We start from the raw sequence: 19844 nt of genomic DNA, 5'->3' as shown, positions 1-19844 counted from the left end.
TTCCATCAGAGTTCTTCTGGAGATTGCATCAGGAGTTCCTCCATAGTTCTTTTAGAGATTCCACCTGAATTGCCGCCAAACATTCAATCAGGATTTCCTCCAGAGATTATATCAGGAATTCCTTGAGGAATTCCATCAGGACTCCTTCAAGGGATATCATAAAGAATTCTTCTAGATTCTTACAGGAGTTTCTTCAGGGATTCCATTAGGTGTTCCTTCAGCGATTGCAACTGGAACTTCTCCAGGGATTCCATCAGGAATATATCTAGCAATTCCATTAGAAGTTTCTCCAGCAATTCCATCAGCAGTTCCTTCAGAGATTCCACCTGGAATTCCTCCATCAGGAGCTCCTCCAATAATATATTTAGGATTTCCTGCAAGAAATTCCTCCAGGGTTTCTTCTGAGATTTCACCCGGAATTCCTCAAGAGATTCTATCAGGAGTTCCTCTATAAATTCTATCAGGAATTCCTCCAGAAATTTCATGTGGAGTTCATCTAGTGATTTCATCGGGACTCCTGATTCTATCAGGAGTTCCTCTTACAATATCCTTATATTCCTCCCAGTAACGAATCCCTAACCTCAAATCTACCTGTCCCACGAATATAAAATCTAGAATTTCAGCAACAAATTTGCATGCAATGAGCAGAGAGTTGTTAGAAAAGACGATTTCAATAATTTACTCTTTGATTACTTTTTGATTTATATTCTAAATTTGTCGAAATAGTCATTTTTAGAATCATAGAACAGGTAGAAAATGAGGTTACGATTCGCCACTGATTCCTCCAAGGATTCCATCAAGAGTTCCTCTAGGGATTCTATCGGGAATTTCAATAGGGATTCTGTTAGGAGTACCTTTAAGGCTACCATTAGAGTTCTTCTGGGGATTTCATCACGAGTTCATCCAGGAATTCCATCAAGAGTTCCTTCAGAGATTCCAGCTAGCATTGCTTCCGAGATTCTATTAGGAGTTCCTCCAGAGTTTATATCAGGAGGTCACCTACGACTAACAACAGGATCTTCTAGGGATATCATAAAGAATTTATCTAGGCATTCTATCAGGAGTTCCAGCAGGAATTATATCAGGAATTCCTCCAGGGATTTCATCAGGAGTTCCCAAAGTGATCCAAAGGGAATTCTTCAAGGGATTTCATCTGGAGTTCCTGCTAGAATTCTTCTTCTTCTTGGCATTAACGTCCCCACTGGGACATACAGTGAGAGGCAAAATAAAGTGCCCACCTTACCAGTTTTCGAATTTCTCTCATTGATTTGGTTCAAATTAAAGTTAACACACCTAAATCTTTTGTGATATTTTATTTTTGATGTTCTTTTAAAGTTGCACTTACGAAATTTTGATAAAAAAAAGAATTTTACTTAAAGAAAAAGAAAATCAATTTGTATTGAAAAAAAAGTAGTGACAAAAATAAGTGCCCACTTCCTTCTTGGCCCCAGAAAAGATGATTTAAGAAAAATAAAAAGCAATTTAATAGTTAATGTGTCCTCCTTTGGCCTTAAGGACTTGCTGGAGGCTCTTCGGCATGCTTTTCACCAGGTTTTGTAGGTGTTGTGGATCTAGTTCTTCCCAGGCGCGCTCCAAGGCTTCAAAATAATTATTTTTGTTGGTAACACCAGTTTTTTCAACCCTGGCATCGAGAATCGCCCACAAATTCTCGATGGGGTTGAGGTCTGGGCTTTGTGGAGGCCATTCCAGCGGTTTAATCCGACAAGACCGGAAAAAAGACTTGGTCTTCTTTCCAGTATGCTTCGGGTCGTTGTTCTAGAGAAATATGAATTTCTCTTCAAGGCCCGTCTGGATCAGCGAAACCTCCAGATTTTCCAGCAAGATGTTAATGTAGGAATCTGCCATCATTATTCCGTCGATTTTCACGAGGTTTTCTACTCCACTCCATGAAAAACACCCCCAGACCATCACATTTCCTCCTCCATGCTTCACCGTTCCTTGGATGTGGTGCTCTGCATCACACACGAGCCCGCCGCTCTCGGTTAGACAGCTCGAGCTTCAGGAGCGCCACATCCAAGGAACGGTGACGCATGGAAGTGTGATGTGATGAAATGTGATGGTCTGGGGGTGTTTTTCATGGAGTGGAGTAGGAAGCGTCGTGAAAATCGACGGAATAATGACGGCAGATTCCTACATTAACATCTTGCTGGAAAATCTGGAGGTTTCGCTGATCCAGACGGGCCTTGAAGAGAAATTCATATTTCTCTAGAACAACGACCCGAAGCATACTGGAAAGAAGACCAAGTCTTTCTTCCGGTCTTGTCGGATTAAACCGCTGGAATGGCCTCCACAAAGCCCAGACCTCAACCCCATCGAGAATTTGTGGGCGATTCTCGATGCTAGGGTTGAAAAAACTGGTGTTACCAACAAAAATAATTATTTTGAAGCCTTGGAGCGCGCCTGGGAAGAACTAGATCCACAACACCTACAAAACCTGGTGAAAAGCATGCCGAAGAGCCTCCAGCAAGTCCTTAAGGCCAAAGGAGGACACATTAACTATTAAATTGCTTTTTATTTTTCTTAAATCATCTTTTCTGGGGCCAAGAAGGAAGTGGGCACTTATTTTTGTCACTACTTTTTTTTCAATACAAATTGATTTTCTTTTTCTTTAAGTAAAATTCTTTTTTTAATCAAAATTTCGTAAGTGCAACTTTAAAAGAACATCAAAAATAAAATATCACAAAAGATTTAGGTGTGTTAACTTTAATTTGAACCAAATCAATGAGAGAAATTCGAAAACTGGTAAGGTGGGCACTTTATTTTGCCTCTCACTGTAGCCGGCATAGTTCTTATGAGCTTTTCCACAGTTATTAACTAAGAGCTTTCTTTGCCAAAGTTGCCATTTTCGCATTCGTATATCGTGTGGCAGGTACGATTATACTCTATGCCCAGAGAAGTCAAGGAAATTTCCTTTATGAAAAGATCCTGGACCGACCGGGAATCGAACCCAGACACCTTCAGCATGGCGTTGCTTTGTAGCCGCGGACTCTAATCACTCGGATGGGATGCCTCCAAAAATTCTTCAAGGAATAAATATCTCCAAGAATACTCAAAGGTTATCAGGAATTCCTCCTTAAATTTTTCCGGAAATGTCTCAGGATTTTATCACCGGAATAACTCTACAGATTCCATCGGAAATTTCTCACAAAATATCTTCAGAGATTCTTGGAGGTTTTTAGAAATTAATTCAGCAATTTTACCAAAAATTTCTAATAAAGATTTCACAAGTAATTAGGGAACCCATCAGTATATCCTCAAGTGACTCTGTGAGGAGTTCCTCCTAGGATTCAAAAAAGGAATTCCTTCAGCGATTCTTCTGAGAATTCGTTCATTGAATCCAACAGGAATTGCTTCGAAAATTTCGCTAGGATTTCCTCTAGGCATTCCAACTAAAAGCCCTCCAAGAATTTCTCTAAGGATTCCACCAGAGGTTCATCCATGGATTGGATCTGAAATTCGCCCAGATAATTCTCCATGATTTCCATCAGGAAAATCTTCAAGGAATGAGCTGAAATTCTCATAGGGGTTCCACTAAAAATTCTTTAAGAAGCTTCACCAATATTTTTCCGTTGATTTCACCGGAAATTCAAGAAAATCTTCTAAAAGTTCTTCCAACACATTCTAGAAAAAAATCCTTCGGTTCCTTCAGAGATTTCACCAGTTATCTAACTATTTCTCCCGGAATGGTGTTTTTTTAAAGAAATTTCGCCATGAGTTCTTCCAGGGTTAAGAATATCAATAGAGTTTCGCTAGAAATTCTTTACCAGAAAAGCTGTATTAGCTTCGCCAGAAGTTCTACCAGAAAATACTTCAATGATTTGACTAGCATTTTCCTTCTTCGAATTTTTCAGGATTATCAGAAATTCCTGCAGGGTATCAATAAAAAAACACAAGTTTAAATGACTTTTTTTTTCTGGAAAACCGCGAGAGAATCGACCAGCAATTCCACGAAGGGTTGAACTTCAAGTTGAATTCCTTGAAGGATTTTTTGGAAAATTTCTGGAAAAATTCATGGAATAATTTATACTGAAATCATTGGAAGAATCACCAAAGAAAACACTGGAGAAATTCACTGGGAAAATCCCTAATATATCTCCGTAAGAACTTTTAAAGCAATCCCTGAAGGAGTTTCTAAAGGATTCTCTAAAGCAATTCCTGTTGGATTCCTTGGAAAAAATCCTCCAAGATATACTGGAAGGAATTGATGGATAAATTCCTTTAGGAATCCTCGGAGAAATATCCGGTAGATTCTTGAAGTAATTCCTTCAAAAATCCGAGGTCGAATGCCTCGTAGGTTCCCTTAAGGGATACAAAGAAAAATCTTTTAAGGAAACACTGGAAGAATTCATAAAATAATTTATTGAAGATTCCCTAGAAGAATCCCCTGAAAGTAATCTGGGGGAACCTCTCGAAAAATTGCAAGCGGAATTCCTGGTGAAATCCCGGGTGTGAATTTTGTTTTGAATTCTTTTGCAGTATTTCTTGCTGAATTCCCAAAAGCTTCCTGGTGGAATCTCAAGATGAATTCCTTAATGAATCCTTGGAGAATTTTTTGGTGGAATCACTGTAAGAGTTCCTGAAGTGAATCTCTACATGTATTTCTGTAGGAGTTTTTGAAGAATTTCTAGCAAAAATGGCGTAGGAATCTCTGGAAGAATGTTTGGGTTAATCACTGAAGGATTTTTTGGAGGTGTTCCTAGGGAAAGGTTTTTGATGCATACGAGAAATTCCTGGTAAAATTATTGATGGAATTCCTGTAATAATTTCTTGAGCAATCTCTTCAAAAATTTCTAGAGGAATTCCTAGTAAAAGCACAGGAAAAAAAAAATCATATAGGGAAAGTTTACCAGTTATGGTCATAATGGTTCCCTATTTGGACATATATGTGAAATTTTGGTAGCTTTCACATTTTAAATCTTTTTGACTATTTAACATCAAGATATATCTAAAATTTAACTACTACAACACACAAGAGTTTTCAAAATTTGAAGACATGAAAGTAATCACGTATGGCGAAATAGGGAACCACTATGTCCATAACTGGTACACCTACCCTAATCTGTATAGAATTTCTTGAAGTTTCGAAGGAGGAATTCCTAAATACATCTGTGGAGGATATTTTGGAGGAATTCTTGAAGGAAGCACTGAATTAATAAATCCCTCGGAAGTTTTTGTGTAAATCTCTGGAGGACTCTGTAAAGAAAATTACAAGAAAGAATCGCTGAAGAAATTCCTTTTGGTTGAATTTAAGGAGGAGTCCTAGGAGAAGCCCTGAAAAAAATTCTGGTGAAATCCTTATGGGATTTTCTGGTGATAAATCTATTGAGAAGTATCTGAAATAATTCGTTATGTGATTCCTGAATAATGATATAACTTTAAGAGGAACTAGAGGAATCTTTGAAAAATTGTGATAGCAATCTCCGGAAGAATTCTTGAAGTCAGCCTTGAATTAAACTCTGAAAAATTACTGAAAAAATCACTTGCGGATTTTTTTGATCTTTGAAGGAATCAGTAGAGGAATCCCTGAATAATTAGAAGAGGAATCTTTGAAGGAACCTCTGGAAGAAAGCCAGCCTGAAGAATTTTCCTCGGACGATTTTCTGGGTAAATCTGTGGATATATTTCTAGAGGAATTGTTGATGAAATTCCTGATAGAATCCCAGGAAGACTTTCTAATGGACTCATTAGTATAATCAATGGTTCTGGAAAGACTTCAAAGTGGAATAACTAGAGGAAACCGCTAAAGACTCCGGATACAAACTTAAAAGAAATTATTCCCATATCGATGACTGCTCAGAACAATCCCCGATAGAGATCCCTCATAATTTTAGAGTTCTGCCGGAATACTTCGTGCGAATTGTAATTGTAATTCCTCCTTAATATCTATTTCTTCCGGTATTTAAATTCTGAAAGTTCTGCTCTTTCTCACAACGATTATTGCCATAGATATATTCACCCCCACAGCCACAGAAATCGAAAAAAATAACAATCACATATTCACTAGGCTTGCCGAGAGCATTCAAAACATGCAAAGAAATATGGTGTTGCTGCAACAAACTTTGACAGTCGGTCAAACGGTTGCAGCAACATAAATCGGTTTGACTAACTTGGGGGCGGAGTCAATGTTGGTCAAACCGTCTGAGCGTCTGTGGGCTGCATTACAGGTAAAATTTAATTTGCAAGTTTTTTTCCTAAATCGCCAGATTTTCTATGATTTCCCTTGGCTCAATATATGCCGGAATGTGTGTAAAATGCCGAATATCACAGAAATTCATGTTATCAGCACAAGCTGTATGTTATAACTTTTAATGAATTTCATAGCTCTCAAAAGAAGCAAAAGAACTAATCGTGATATTTGTTAAAAAAAAAAGATACATTCATTGAACGGCAAGGTGGGCAGTTCTCATGAGTCATTCATTTGCGATAGAAAGATGAGATATCTATTTGCGTAAGAACTTTATTAAGGTATGACATAAGGGACCTTACATAGCTTTATTAAATCAAACTTCCTATGTGCTAATCTGTACAAACGCCCGCTTGGCAGCCGCCTCCTTCCTCTTGCGGCGCATGTCCTTCTGCCTGCGAGTCTTGGTGGCATCGCGGAACAGTTCTACACCCTGGTTGGCTTCCACCTCCCGCTGGAGCATTTGCATACCGTGGAAGTTGACCCCGATCATGTCCCGCAGTCCGACAATCGCTCCCTGCAGCTTGCCGATGATTTCCTGAATCACTGGCAGCAGCATCTGGTTGTTGACGATGGGTTTCTGGTGGATTCGGAACAGGAACAGGACTACTTTGCAGATGGTTTCGGTTTGATCCTGGCGAGTTTCCGTCAGCTTTGGGATTCGCTCGAGCAGTTCACAGACTGCGGAAAAGGGAAGAAGCAGAAGGGCTTCCTCCAGGTCACTGGCTCGGATGCGGGTGAGAACCGCCAATAGGAAGTCATCGGTGTTGGTGGCTTCATAGGCGTACATCAGCGGTGGGATGATGTTTTTGGTGTCTTCCTCTTCGAACTTCTTGCTAACTTCCAAACATTCGAGGATGTTTTCGGCAGCCTTTTCCGCGCCGATGGTTTTCTTGGAGGGAAGCTTGAGACCAGGTAAACCGGGAACGGTAGATTCTTCGCCGGTGGCAAGTGTGTTATTCTCCAGTTCTTCGCGTTCCTCTTCTTGGACGTCTTGGAGTACGAGGGGTTCTTCGGTACGTTCGTAGAGGCGTAGGGTTCGATCTGAGCCGCAAGTGACGACAAACTTTCCGTTGGGACTGACAGCAAGACTGTGCGCTTCGCCAACGTGTCCTGGGAGGGTAATGATCTTTTCGAAGCTATCTGCGTCCCATTGCTTGAGCTTTCCGTCTTTGCCACAGGAGAAGAACAAGTGAGTCTTTGGGATGAATTGGAGGCCCATGACAGAGTTGTCGTGCGCAATGAGTGATCGATGGCAATCGCCGAAGTCCATGCCCCAGATTTTGATGCTTCGATCGGCGGAACCAGTGACGATGATTGTTGAGTCGTACGAGATATCCATACAAAGAACAGGAAGCTTGTGTCCGTACAAGGAGAGGTAGAATTTCAGCGTGTCCAGGAAGAAGATTTTCACTGTAGAGTCCAACAGAGCAACAGCAATGTACTTGCTATTGCGAGATATGCGAACGCACAATACGGTTTCCTCTAACTTCAGGACATTCTTGTGAAGCAAAGAGAGTACTTTAACTTCGCTTTTGGCGTCCTTTGTGGGATCGGCGATCAGCTCAAAACTCCAGAACTTGACTGTCGTATCGCCACCTCCAGTAACACAACCTCGCATATCCGGCGTCAGAACAATGCTCCAGAGCTCCTTCTCGTGGGCTGCGATCCGTTCGATGATCTCTCCCGTAACGATGTCCACGATGAGCAATTGGCCGGTTTTCAAACCCACCAAAACGTGCCGATCGCCCGGGACGAAGCAAGTACTGACCACGTACCCGGTGTCTACCGTTCTCAAAGAAGACTGTGAAGCTCTGCTCCACAACTTCAGCGATTCTCCACTTCCGGAAGCGATTGCCAAGCTATCTGAACTGAAGGCCACGGAACGAACTTCGGAAGGATGACCCTGCTGGCGAATGGTGTGGATGGCACTTGCTTCAGCATGCTTTTCCGCCACGTTCAGTGTGAAAACTTGGATGAAATTCTTCACGAAGGTAACGCATATTCGGAGCTCATCATTGCTTCCCAACAGCAAATCAAACGACTTGACCTTCTCCGGGACGCTGATCGCTGGAAGACGTTTGATCTCATCGACTAACGAGAGCTGACGCTCGGCCAAATTGGCATTGGCATTGGTGTCGTCTGCCTTAGACTTGGCATCCAGCTTTTTCAAGCGTTTCGTCAATCGAACCAAGGCCTCATCCACGCTGTAAAAGTAGAACAGTTCAATCTTCTTATCGGTTCCGTGACAGCCCAAAATTTGACCGTTATTCTCCACAACCAAGTTGATTGTACGGCCAAATCCCGATCGCTGGATGTTTCCTATCTGGGTGCATCTGAAAGGACTCGTAGCTTCCGATTCCAGCAACAAATCGCCCAAATCTCCTGTCGGTTCCTCCACCGCATTGCTCGTATTTTCTGCAATTTTGTACACAGCCAACTGTGTGTCGCCTGATCCTGCCACCAAGAAGTCATCGTTGCGCATCAAAGCAATGCCCCACACCTCAGTCCTATGGTCAACGATCGTTTTGAAGCAGCTCTGGGTTTCAATGTTCCAAAACTTGATCTGGGTGTCCTTCGAGCTGGATACCACCACATCATGGAACCTCTCCATGAAACAAGCCTCCGTAATGGCTCCATTATGTCCCACCAGCCGACACTTTCCACTCTGGGCCACTACGTCCGAAACGACCAGATCGTTATCCAACCCACCGGAGACCAGCTTGAGTCCGATGAGGTCGAAGTTCATGGCGCTGACTGCCGATCGGTGCGCCGAAAATGTACAGACCGACTGTTTGCTCTCGAAGCTGAACATCTCGATCACGCCATCCGTGTAGCCCACGGCCAGATGCTTGCGATCTGGGCTCGGCCGAAGGAAAGTCACCTCCTGCTTGTCCCGCGCAAATTCCAGCACTTTCTCGCCTAGTCTGAAAAAAGAAACATAAGAAAGCAACGTTGGTAGCGAATTCAAGAACCGAAAATAGAAACATGGCGAATACTGGTGCAGGTTTTCGCCACTCCAATTTTTAATACAAAAGCGATGTTTCTGACGAGTTGTAATATGTTTCCTCCTAAACATGGATTGAAAGTATTCGTTCAACATATTAACAGTATTCAAAAACCTAATGTTGCCCTGAAAACCACTCTCCAGAATGTACCATTCCCCAGAGAGCTTAGATTACGCTCAAAATTTCACAGTGGCTTCTCAGAGCACAATTGAACAAATTTTTGAGATAACTGAACATTTTGACCATTCTATCGCATACTAACCTAGTGTTCCACACCAGAACCTGTTCGGCTCCGGCCACGGCCACGAAGCGCCCATCCACGCCGCCGACACTAACGAATGCAACATTGGCGCGTCCACTGGCAATGATGTTGAAGTTTGCCACCGGCTTAAAAGCCAAATATTGTTTCGTGAGACCCATTCCGCGTTGCTCGATGCTATTTTATGATGATTTTCACAAATTTAAACACTATTTCAGGTAAAAGTTGCAAAACTCATTCCGAAACACACCGCGCTGCGAACGAAAACATGCTGTTTTGATTGCCCGTTTTTGACGTTTCTCTCGTGTCGAGCGGTCCGTCACTCACACTCACTCAATCAGCATGAGGGACTCATTTCACACACACAGCTCATGTCGCGACGGTAAACAAACCATTCTTATTGGAAGTTTCTTATCGCAAGAGCGGAATTTGCTTACAGCGGTTCTTCATAGAAGAAAACTTGGCTTGCCTACATCTAGGCTCATTTATTCAATCAAGAAATTCAAAGTCCACAGAAATTTGCTACGAAATTCAATTACAGTTGCCCCACAGTTATGAATCAATGCTTCTACGTGTAATGCAGCATCAGGAAAACTAAATTTCCTATGCTGGCCTCGGTCACGATCTACAGCTCCGTGTGCTGCGAGGGGAACTTCTTCAGCACGGCATGGTACAGGTTGTAGAAGGCATACACCGACACGGACAGGATCACGATGAGCGCCCCGCCGAACGCCATCGAGAGGAAGTTCCCGTCGATGATTCCGCTGCAGCTGGAGCGCGTTTGGGGCGACCACAGATCCGAGGCGCTTCCACTGGGGGTCGTGGTCTGGCGCTCGGCAATCAACCGTTTCATTTGGTTGAGCCGCTCGCGGAGCACTTCCACCGATTCGGACGAGAGGTCCTCTGGAGAAGAAATAAAGTTTAATTATGCACCTGTGTGATACACAGGATGTAAAGGATAATCACCATCTCGAGCGCCGCTGGGGGCTTTCTTCGGTTTCGATGCCATGTCTAACTTTAGGCGCAAATTACTCGCACACGTGTATGTATTGTCCTGGTCACAAAAAGCTCACAAAAAATGTCCTAGAATGAATATATTTTGCCGTATTTTAAGCAAATATGAAGTTTTTAGATGTTTGAATGGGATGCTGTGGATTGGGATGCGAAAATATTGATTTTTCTCTCTGTCAGATCTCAAACGTCAACATCATCGGAGCTGAATCGCTTTTTCGAGAAGTTGCAGCATCCAAAGCGCAGATGTTCGCATCGCTTTCGAGCAGTGCTTTTTGTCACTTTTTTATTTATTATTTAGTTTCATTCCAAACATTCATTTCTTATATCTATAGGTGTTATGTGTTATTAGACAACACTATCATACTAATTTGGTAAAACAAATTTAAGATTTTATTAACATTCTGTTAACTTTTATATCCTGCAAATAAAGAATAAAATGATATGTTAATCAGTCCACAGTCCGGGAAGTCTCCCCTTCTGCGCTTACGGCAGCCAGTATTTACAGTGACTCAATCTCATTTTCGTACGGGGCACTGTTTTCATATCAAGTTGGTATAAATCTATTAAATGGTGCATGGACTTCGATATACTTTATCAATAATGAAGGTTATAGGTGTCATCTATTGTTTGGCAATGACAAACTGTACTCATTTGCTTAAATCTTTGGAATAATGCAAAAGTATTGAGATTGTGTCTATAATTGACCCAATTCCATATTCGTACACCTAACAAAACAGAAATATACAGCATTCAAAACTATTTTTTAATGGACTAGATGATTACTTAAGCTCTTCGTTGTGTTGTTCAGATGCAGTAGAATACATTTGGAAAATTTAAAAGCGGACATATTTGAAACTTAAGTAAATTTAAGAAAAATACCAGTTTTCCCATGTTTTTTTGCTATAATATTCGGTAAGTCGAACAATAAATTGCATTTGTTTCAACATCACTTCCTTAAAAATGATAACTGCGAATATTGCACAAATTTCAAAAAATTATAATCAGTTTTAGAGTAGCTAGGAGTGGATATCGACAACTTATACTTTTGAATCTTAGGTAGTATAACATTTATAACAAATCCAAAACCAAAAATTTTAGTCAATTTTTTTATGTTTGGCTCCTAAATGTATATACATAATCCATAGTTAATGTTCCTATCAAAACATTGCGTAATTATCATTTTTAATTTACATTTTACTACCAAACATGATTATAGAGATTTAAAGAATAAATATTATTGTCATAACCGCAACACAAACGTTTTTTAAAATGATGAAAACAACAGGATATATTCTATTAAATAGTATATCAATGCTCTCTGCTCATTCAAGTTATTTTGTATTTTTTTTTATAAAATGAATAAATTGCAAAATAGGGTGCTATTTTGAATATAATTTGAATATTATTTCAAAGATAATTGAATATTACGATGACATCAATTATGTGGAAGTATGTACAGCGTAGTTTAGGGTACTTTATTGTAAAACGAAGTTCGTAGTTCAAATTATTTTTACAGACAAATTCAAAATTAACATTTACCTGTTGTTTAGAATGAAAATTTGGTTTACATTGATTAAAAATATCATTTTAGAAGAGTTTTGAACTTATGGCACAACAATTTTCTGAACTCAAAAGGGATAACAACTGTTTATGATTTCTGTAAACTATATATATTTCAACTAAATTTCTATCAGAGCTTACGAGTATAATCTATAGATTGGATCCAATGACAAAAATGAACGTTATTTTTCGAATTATAGGATTAAATAGCAAAAATCATTGGAAAACTGGCATTTGTCATAACTTTACCTAAATTTCATATATCCACTAATAAATTGTCCAAATGTATTTCACTGCATCTGAACATCATAATAAAGCATTTCAGTAATCAAATAGAGCTTCTAAATTTAGTTTTGAACGTTGTGCGTATGAATTTTGGTAGGTGTACGAATATGGAATTGGGTGAATTTTAGACATCAATTCAATACTTTTCTATTAATCCAAAGATGAATGTAAATGGAAACATTTTGTGATTGGCAAACAATAGATGACACCTGTTACCTTCAATGTGGATAAAGTATTTGTAGCTCAATACTTCATTTAATAGTTTTTTACTAACTTTATGTGGAAACAGTATCCTGTACGAATATGAAATTGGGCCACTGTATGGCCCAGAAGTCCCGTAGGTGTACGAACAAGTAAAAGGTACCAGAGTCATAAAGAATCTCACATAAGATAGGTAGACATGACAGTCCTTTCCCATTTAGAAACTTTCTAATAACTCTTTAAAAGGCCACCTTCAAGTTATAACAACGAACAATCGAAAATATAAATACCTAAACAATTCCACAATTGTATGTTCATAGAACTTATTTCACGACTACAACAAAACATTATAATCATTGGATTCATGTTGCTCAACATTACATTTGACAAGTTCGTCAACACCAAAGAACAATTTCGTTCATCTCAATATAATATCTCGCTTCACTAAAGAACAACTTTCTTCACAATATACGACAATTTCGTCAGCACTAAAGAACAATTTAGTTCAACTCAAATTGGCAAATCACCATACTTTTCACAAACAAATAAAAGTGGCAATTTCACCATACTCAAATAAATAAAATTGGCTAACTCGCCACCTCAAAGAAAAACGATAATCGTCAACACACGTTTCCCATGATCCTCGTCGCCACTTTTATATTAACAACATATTACATTTCATTTGTCGTAGCAGTTTAAATTGTTTACATGTGAGTTGATTTCACCTGCTTATAAGAGAAAAAAAAACACGTTTTCAATTTACTTAACCTGAATATATAACGCATTAATCGTGGCAATAGAAGATTGTAACGATTTTTGCCTGAAATTATTAATTATTTTATTTGTTTGAAATTATTAATTAACCTGAAGTGTACGATTTGACAGATAACTTTGAATTATTCTAACAATGTATTTTGGAAAATTGAAGTTTTTTTTAATTTTACGATCAAGCCTTCATGCCAAACACTGTCGAACGCTTTTTCTATGTCTAGTAGAGCAAGACCAGATTTGTTGGAACAGATCAAATTTATTACACGTAAAAGCTGATGAGTGGTCTAATGTCCATTGACGAAAAATGAATTTTCGTTGATGTGGAGCATCATTCTAATCAAAATGACCTTGTCAAAAAGTTTACTGATGGAGGATAGCAAACTGATTGGACAATAGCTAAAAGATTCTGCAGGATTTTTGTTTTGCGTTTTAAAATTGGTACAACCTTAGCATTTTTCCATTTGTCAGGAAAATATGCTAATTGAAAACATTTGTTAAATATATCAACTAAAAATGATAAGTTACTTTCTGGAAGTTTCATGATGAGGATGTATAAAATTCCATCATCGTCTGGAGCTTTCATATTTTTGATTTTTTAATAATAGTTCTCACTTCTTCCAAATCAGTCTCCCAGGAATTTTCGAAAACGTTCTCTTGATTAAGAATATTTTCGAAGTCATGAGTGACTTGATTTCCAATTGAACTAGTAAGCCCTAAAATAAAATTGTGCGCGCTTTCAAACTACATAGCAAGTTTTTGAGCATTTTTGCAATTAGTTAGTTATTACTAATTATTATTTGTTTTCCTCTTTCAATGCCTGTATTGGCTCCTGAGGTTTTTTCAAAATTTTAGATAATTTCCAAAAGGGCCTAGAGCCAGGATCCAATTGAGAAATCTTATTTTTAAATTTTTTGTTTGTTAATTGTGTAAAACGTTTCTTGATTTCTTTCTGCAAATTCTGCCATATAATTTTCATAGCAGGATCGCGAGTGCGTTGAAATTGCCTTCTCCTCTCATCGGAGATCATCGTCTATAATCACGGATTCAAATTTTCACATTTTGGAATTGCAATGCTCCTGGCTTCAACAATGGAATTATTTAAAACTTCAAGAGCATTGCCAATATCAAGTTTTGTATGTAAAGAAATGTTAACATCAAGATTAGAGTCAATGTATGTTTCATATATACATATTCCAGTCGGCTCGAAAATAATTGAAAGTGGAGCTGATAGGATTGAGAATTATCACTTTTATTTGATGCTCAATTGCATGTGAAGCTTCACGAAATTCTTGTTTTGTAATTTTATATAAAAATCATTTCGTAACTTTTGTTATTGTGTCTTGAAAAAAATCAGATATCGACAAACTAGTTTCTATAAAATCAGGATATTTCGTTGATCTCTATCTCTATTTCTATCAGTCTGTGTAACTTATTCTTTATTAAATGACATTAGGTTTTTAAAAATTTGAGCATAAAAATTACAAAATAAATCCCATATATACTACAAATCAAAATGATCTTTTTTAGGGACAAAAATCCCGAAATCTGAAAACCCCGGATCCCAGGAATTCCCCTAATTTTTATGTAAATGCATTGAGTATGTTGTCCACATTCATTGGGAATACAGTCTAACAGTTTATATGAGACATGCGTTTGTTTTTCGTTCTTTACCTAAAAATCAGTGGTTTTCAAGTAGTGCTCCCCGATCGTTTTGAAAATTAGTACCAATGTCTTGAAATGTTTTAACTATTTGCTTTAATCATTTTCAGTAGAACAATACAGTGGTATTCATTGAAAGTTCTATCGATAGGTAACTAGTTGGTTGCGACTAATCGTTCGAATTTTCAATTAAGACCACTGTTTTGTTTCAGAGCTGATTTTGATTCATCTTCACCTTGTGATACTCGCGACGTTATGTTGGAAGACAACTCCCAGTGTTTATGAGTCTTGTAAAAACGGTGTCAAAGTCTTGATTATTATAGAGGTTTCATGTATCTACCTTGGATATTTTTTACGAAAACGATCAGCAATTGGGCTAAGATTTAGTTATTGAAAGAATAAAAATCTTGTGTTGATGATAATTCTCTGATTAAATTTTGTATGGGAAAGTTTTAGCTGCAAAATAGGGTCTTCTTGAATTTTGTATGGAAAACAACTCTCTCAGTCAAAGAAATTCATTTTTTTAGGTTCCAATTAAAAGTTAAAAATAGAAACAAAATTAAGATGAAGATGAATTGAAGCCGGGGCCTTCCTTTTCCGAGTGGTTAGAGCCACGGCTTCAAAGCACAGCCATGCTGAAGGTGTCTGGGTCGGTCCAGGATCTTTTCGTAATGGAAATTTCCTTGACTTCCCTGGGCATAGAGTATAATCGTACCTGCCACACGATATACGAATGCGAAAATGGCAACTTTAGCAAAGAAAGCTCTCAGTTAATAACTGTGGAAGCGCTTATAAGAACACTAAGCTGAGAAGTAGGCTCTGTCCCAGTGAGAACGTTAATGTCAAGAAGAAGAAGATGAATTGAAGCCAAAGCTCAAATTTGCAAGAGTACAAATCTGAAGAAATGAACATTTGTTCGAGTTGAAAATTTGCTCGACCACCAGTAAGTGACCAATCGATCAAGCTTTCAGCTTAAACGAATGTTTGGTTCTCCAGATTTGTGTTCTTGAAAATTTGAGACTTGGCTGCGATTCATTTTCGATTCTATACCATCACCCGGAATACCATTACCCGGAATGCAATTTACCGCAAGACCATTTACCGGAAAGTACCATTACCCGGAAAAACCAATTACCGGAATGCACCATTTACTGGAATGAACCATTACCCGGAAGACAAATCTTCCATTTTTTACGACCTTTCTCAGTACATTTGTATAAAAATTTTATTCTCTTTCATTGATGCTCAGCACAAATTATGTCACGCTAACCATAGACATGCTCGATTCCCTCGGCTTCCATGAACACTATTTCAAAAGACATCTCCAAACAGCTATGGACCAAATATGTTGTTTTTCTTGCCGGCGTTATGACTCAAATGGGACGAAACCTGCTCTCAGCTGTTCTAGGAGCATTTCTACAGTTAATAGCTGAGAGCCTACGCAGATAAAAATATTTAAATTTCAATGTAGCGTAAACAGAAGAGTACAGTAAATGGCGATTTAATTAGCAAAAAAATGGATCTTTGTTTTCTCCCCTCCAATATTTTGAACTGTTGGAAGAGGTGTTGGAGGGGGTGACATCATGTAAAAATAATATTTGTATCAGCCTGATATATAAAAAGACATTTACACCGTCTTCAGCCAAAGGCTGCACAGATTGAACAATCACTTACGGGAAAGTAGGGCAGTTTGGCCACCTTAAGGAAAAATCAATAAAAGTGCTGAAAATATTATGAATTTTTCGAATGTTTGCATGATTTCCAACAATTTTTAGATGAATACACTAGATCCGCATGATTACCTTGTTCTTATAAAGTTCACAGATGAATGATTGATTTTTCAAAAATTGTCATTTTTCGAGTCGATTTTTTACTGATGGGGTGATATGAGCACCCCATTTTTGATTGCAAAATAATCTCATATAATCTAAAAATTCAATTATTTTGTTACTACACTTGAAAGTTATTAGTATTTATAAACACTCCGTGCAAGAAGATGAAATTTTTTAGGAACATTCTAACAGTCAAATATCATTATTCTAAAATGATGAAATTTAAAAAAGCCATTCGGGGCAATATGGGCAGTTTTTTCGAACATCATTTATTTATTTTTATTTGAGTTTCGAACACTGACTTATAACATGCCTATTGCTTTATTTCCTCATCAGCTTTGGGGTTACATGTTATTTCAGATGAAATTCAAAGAATTTATGTAATTTCAAGGGGTGCTCATTCCACCCCATTGGCCAAACCGCCCCGACTACCCCTACATTAGGCAACGGACAACACGGAACACCCAGTAGCCCAGTGAAGAATTTTTCGTTTGACGAAAAGTTTTCTCCACCTGGAGCGGGAATCGAACTCACGTTTCGTGACACAATACGCCTAAACGACCCGCATAGCAAAAAACAGTTCGTCTTATATTGAGAACAGTAAACTTCTTCTAACTGAAATGGTTAATGTACCACAAACAGTAGTTTTGATATAATACAATATGGATCTCAAAACACATTACTATTCAAAACTGTTCAAATAATCCATACCGAACAGTAACAGAATAATATACTGTTGAGATATCGTTAAATAATATGAAGATGACATTTTAAAGGATATGGTGAAAGTATTTCGCCACCATTTGGCAAATGAGTTTTGTTTAAATTTGTGCATCATACTAACACATCTGCATTTTATTTTGTTTTACCAATGCTCAACAATTTGGCGAATAGTTACATGCATCGGTATCTGTGAGCAATTTTTGGAGCGTGTAATATTTTCGTCAGTTTATTTTTTGTTTTGTTCTGTTTTCGTTACCAAAGTGAAGTTGCTTCAGGATTAGAGTGGAAGTGAAAAAAGTTTAAGTTTATTTTAGAAAAGGTTTACGGAGACAGATGGATTAACCTACTGCATAACGGAAACATGCCAGCAGCACCTCTAAGCCCTCCGGCAGATGATTCCTAAAATTACTCCTGTGTCGTAAGTCACGGCTTGCTTTCAAACTTTACTCCTTCTCAATGTCGATCCGGAAGCGCCACCAGGATTTTCCCGTAATGACCAACAACTGGATGTTTCATTACCAACAAATTCCACATGCTGGGTGGGTGGCGTCCAGTAGTAGATGTTTTCTAGCGGTAAAGTACGGCAGATGATCTCCGTTGGAATCCCGGTTAAAAGAAAATGGATTACTTCGAAGCCTCCGAAGTGAATGAACCACTAGTCGACCGAAAGTCAGCGAACGGTTTATCGGTGTATCATTAGAAGGAAAAGAGGTATAGTATGAATATTATAATGTCATAACTCGTAATGAGGAAATAAATGATACAAATGATAAATGATTTATTTTAAATGCTTAAAGTGAGAAGAAAAATACAAAAAATCATGATTAGCCTTAAAACAATTTCCGAAGAATCCAAATAAAAACCAGCTGTAGGAAGAGAATGGAAATAATCAAATTAAACAAAGTTTTTTTTTAATTGTATTCTTTATAAGACACAATGAAACAAGGAAAAATGTGTTCGTATTGTGAATACATATTTCCTTGTTTCATTTTATTTTCTAATTTATTCAATTTCATATAATAAAATCTCACATGACAATACAGTATTGGCTTGAAATACACTAAACAACCGTAACAAAACAATTAGACATACGTTATTTATTTTTTTATAAGTTTATGGTTCAACTGTTTCGCAACTGTTTGTCGTAAAATAAATTTAGCGAAAAACGGATAATATGTCGACCTTTTGGCAAACTGTTGATCACAAATTTTGTTCGAGAAAATCGACGATTCTAAATGGTTACATAACTTAACCGCCTATTTCCCACATTGTTATTTTCCTATTTACTGTTTGCCGTATTGTTAAAACCGTTTGCCGAAGGGTGGATATATTGTTATTCAGCATACTATACAAAATGGTTCAGCTACTGTTGGAAATTGTTTAGCAAGGTATGAGAAACAGTACTGATACGATTCATATTTATTCGGGGACCGACGCCGCTAACCGCTCGGCCACGAAGCCCACATATATTTGATGCCAAATATTAACGAGGTCAATATAAATCGAAAAAATCACCTAAAAAATAAGGTAGGGTGCATTTGAGTAAATGGATCATCTCAGCATTTAAAAATGTTTGGAGTAATGATGGTTTTCATATTCCCTTAAGGCCGCACGGGACGTCATCATAATCACCCTATCCATTTGAAGAAGCAAATCCCAAGAACCACTCCATATATCGATGCGAAAAATGTATCACTATGATTCTATATATGTAGTGCACAACCCAATACATTTTCAGCTTCATCGATTTATTAAAACTCGAGATTTGCTTTCACAAAAGTTTTGATGATAATTGTTAGAGTGAGACAAAAGATAGGGAAAATAACACGGTCTCCCGTGTCGCCTTAAGTTGAAACAGTTCAGAATCCAATTTCAATATTGCACCAGATTAAAAAAAAAAAACATTTATATTGCGTTTTGGGCGAATGGCCATAATGGTTAAAACCCAGTAAAAACAAAAAAAAAAACTTATCTTGCGAGGGAAGCGACATATGGTTCGAGTTTATGGTTTGAGGAAAACTAAAACAAATCAAACTTGGTGATCGATAGTAGGGACACTATTCGCCATTGTGACGTCCATCTTTGGATTTCGAAATATTGAACCTCAATAGATCCACTTTTTCGTTGAATTTGCTTGATTGTGCTATTTTTCTCCGAATGTCATAATTCTGAATGTATGTACCCCAAATTGATTATGTTTTACCTAGAAAGAAAATTCTTGATCATTGTCAAACATTAGACCACTCTGTACCTTCATCCATTCGTGATATTATTGGCAGTAAATATCTTTCTATGATGAAAATTATGTTTGAGTATTCAAATGAAAT

At 38.0% G+C, this 19844-nt stretch overlaps 2 protein-coding genes across 2 annotated transcripts; both read right to left on the bottom strand.

Annotated features, from left to right (window-relative positions):
- Nucleotides 1-6460: 6460 nt before the first annotated feature.
- On the bottom strand, nucleotides 6461-9776 carry LOC5564655 (WD repeat-containing protein 3). The gene is made up of 2 exons (XM_001648946.2): nucleotides 9476-9776; nucleotides 6461-9132 (listed from the first exon to the last, which is right to left on the bottom strand). Exons 1-2 carry the CDS (start codon nucleotides 9631-9633, stop codon nucleotides 6531-6533), a joined length of 2760 nt encoding a protein of 919 aa, XP_001648996.2. The 5' UTR covers nucleotides 9634-9776; the 3' UTR covers nucleotides 6461-6530.
- Nucleotides 9777-9920: 144 nt separating this feature from the next.
- Nucleotides 9921-10685, bottom strand: LOC5564661. The gene is made up of 2 exons (XM_001648947.2): nucleotides 10439-10685; nucleotides 9921-10375 (listed from the first exon to the last, which is right to left on the bottom strand). Exons 1-2 carry the CDS (start codon nucleotides 10479-10481, stop codon nucleotides 10098-10100), a joined length of 321 nt encoding a protein of 106 aa, XP_001648997.1. The 5' UTR covers nucleotides 10482-10685; the 3' UTR covers nucleotides 9921-10097.
- Between the last annotated feature and the right edge of the window lie 9159 nt (nucleotides 10686-19844).

This window comes from Aedes aegypti, chromosome 3 (assembly GCF_002204515.2).
Source record: "Aedes aegypti strain LVP_AGWG chromosome 3, AaegL5.0 Primary Assembly, whole genome shotgun sequence".
Lineage (NCBI taxonomy): Eukaryota > Metazoa > Arthropoda > Insecta > Diptera > Culicidae > Aedes > Aedes aegypti.
This window is presented reverse-complemented; position numbering and strand designations above follow the sequence as displayed.

What these genes read in the sequence shown, in the direction of transcription:
- LOC5564661 (XM_001648947.2), bottom strand. Translation starts at nt 10,481, where the DNA reads ATGGCATCGAAACCGAAGAAAGCCCCCAGCGGCGCTCGAGATG. An exon ending in CCCCAGCGGCGCTCGAGATG is followed by an intron (nt 10,376 to 10,438) that starts GTGATTATCCTT and finishes TTTCTTCTCCAG; the next exon opens with AGGACCTCTCGTCCGAATCG.
- LOC5564655 (XM_001648946.2), bottom strand. Translation starts at nt 9,633, where the DNA reads ATGGGTCTCACGAAACAATATTTGGCTTTTAAGCCGGTGGCAAACTTC. An exon ending in GTTCTGGTGTGGAACACTAG is followed by an intron (nt 9,133 to 9,475) that starts GTTAGTATGCGA and finishes TTCTTTTTTCAG; the next exon opens with ACTAGGCGAGAAAGTGCTGG.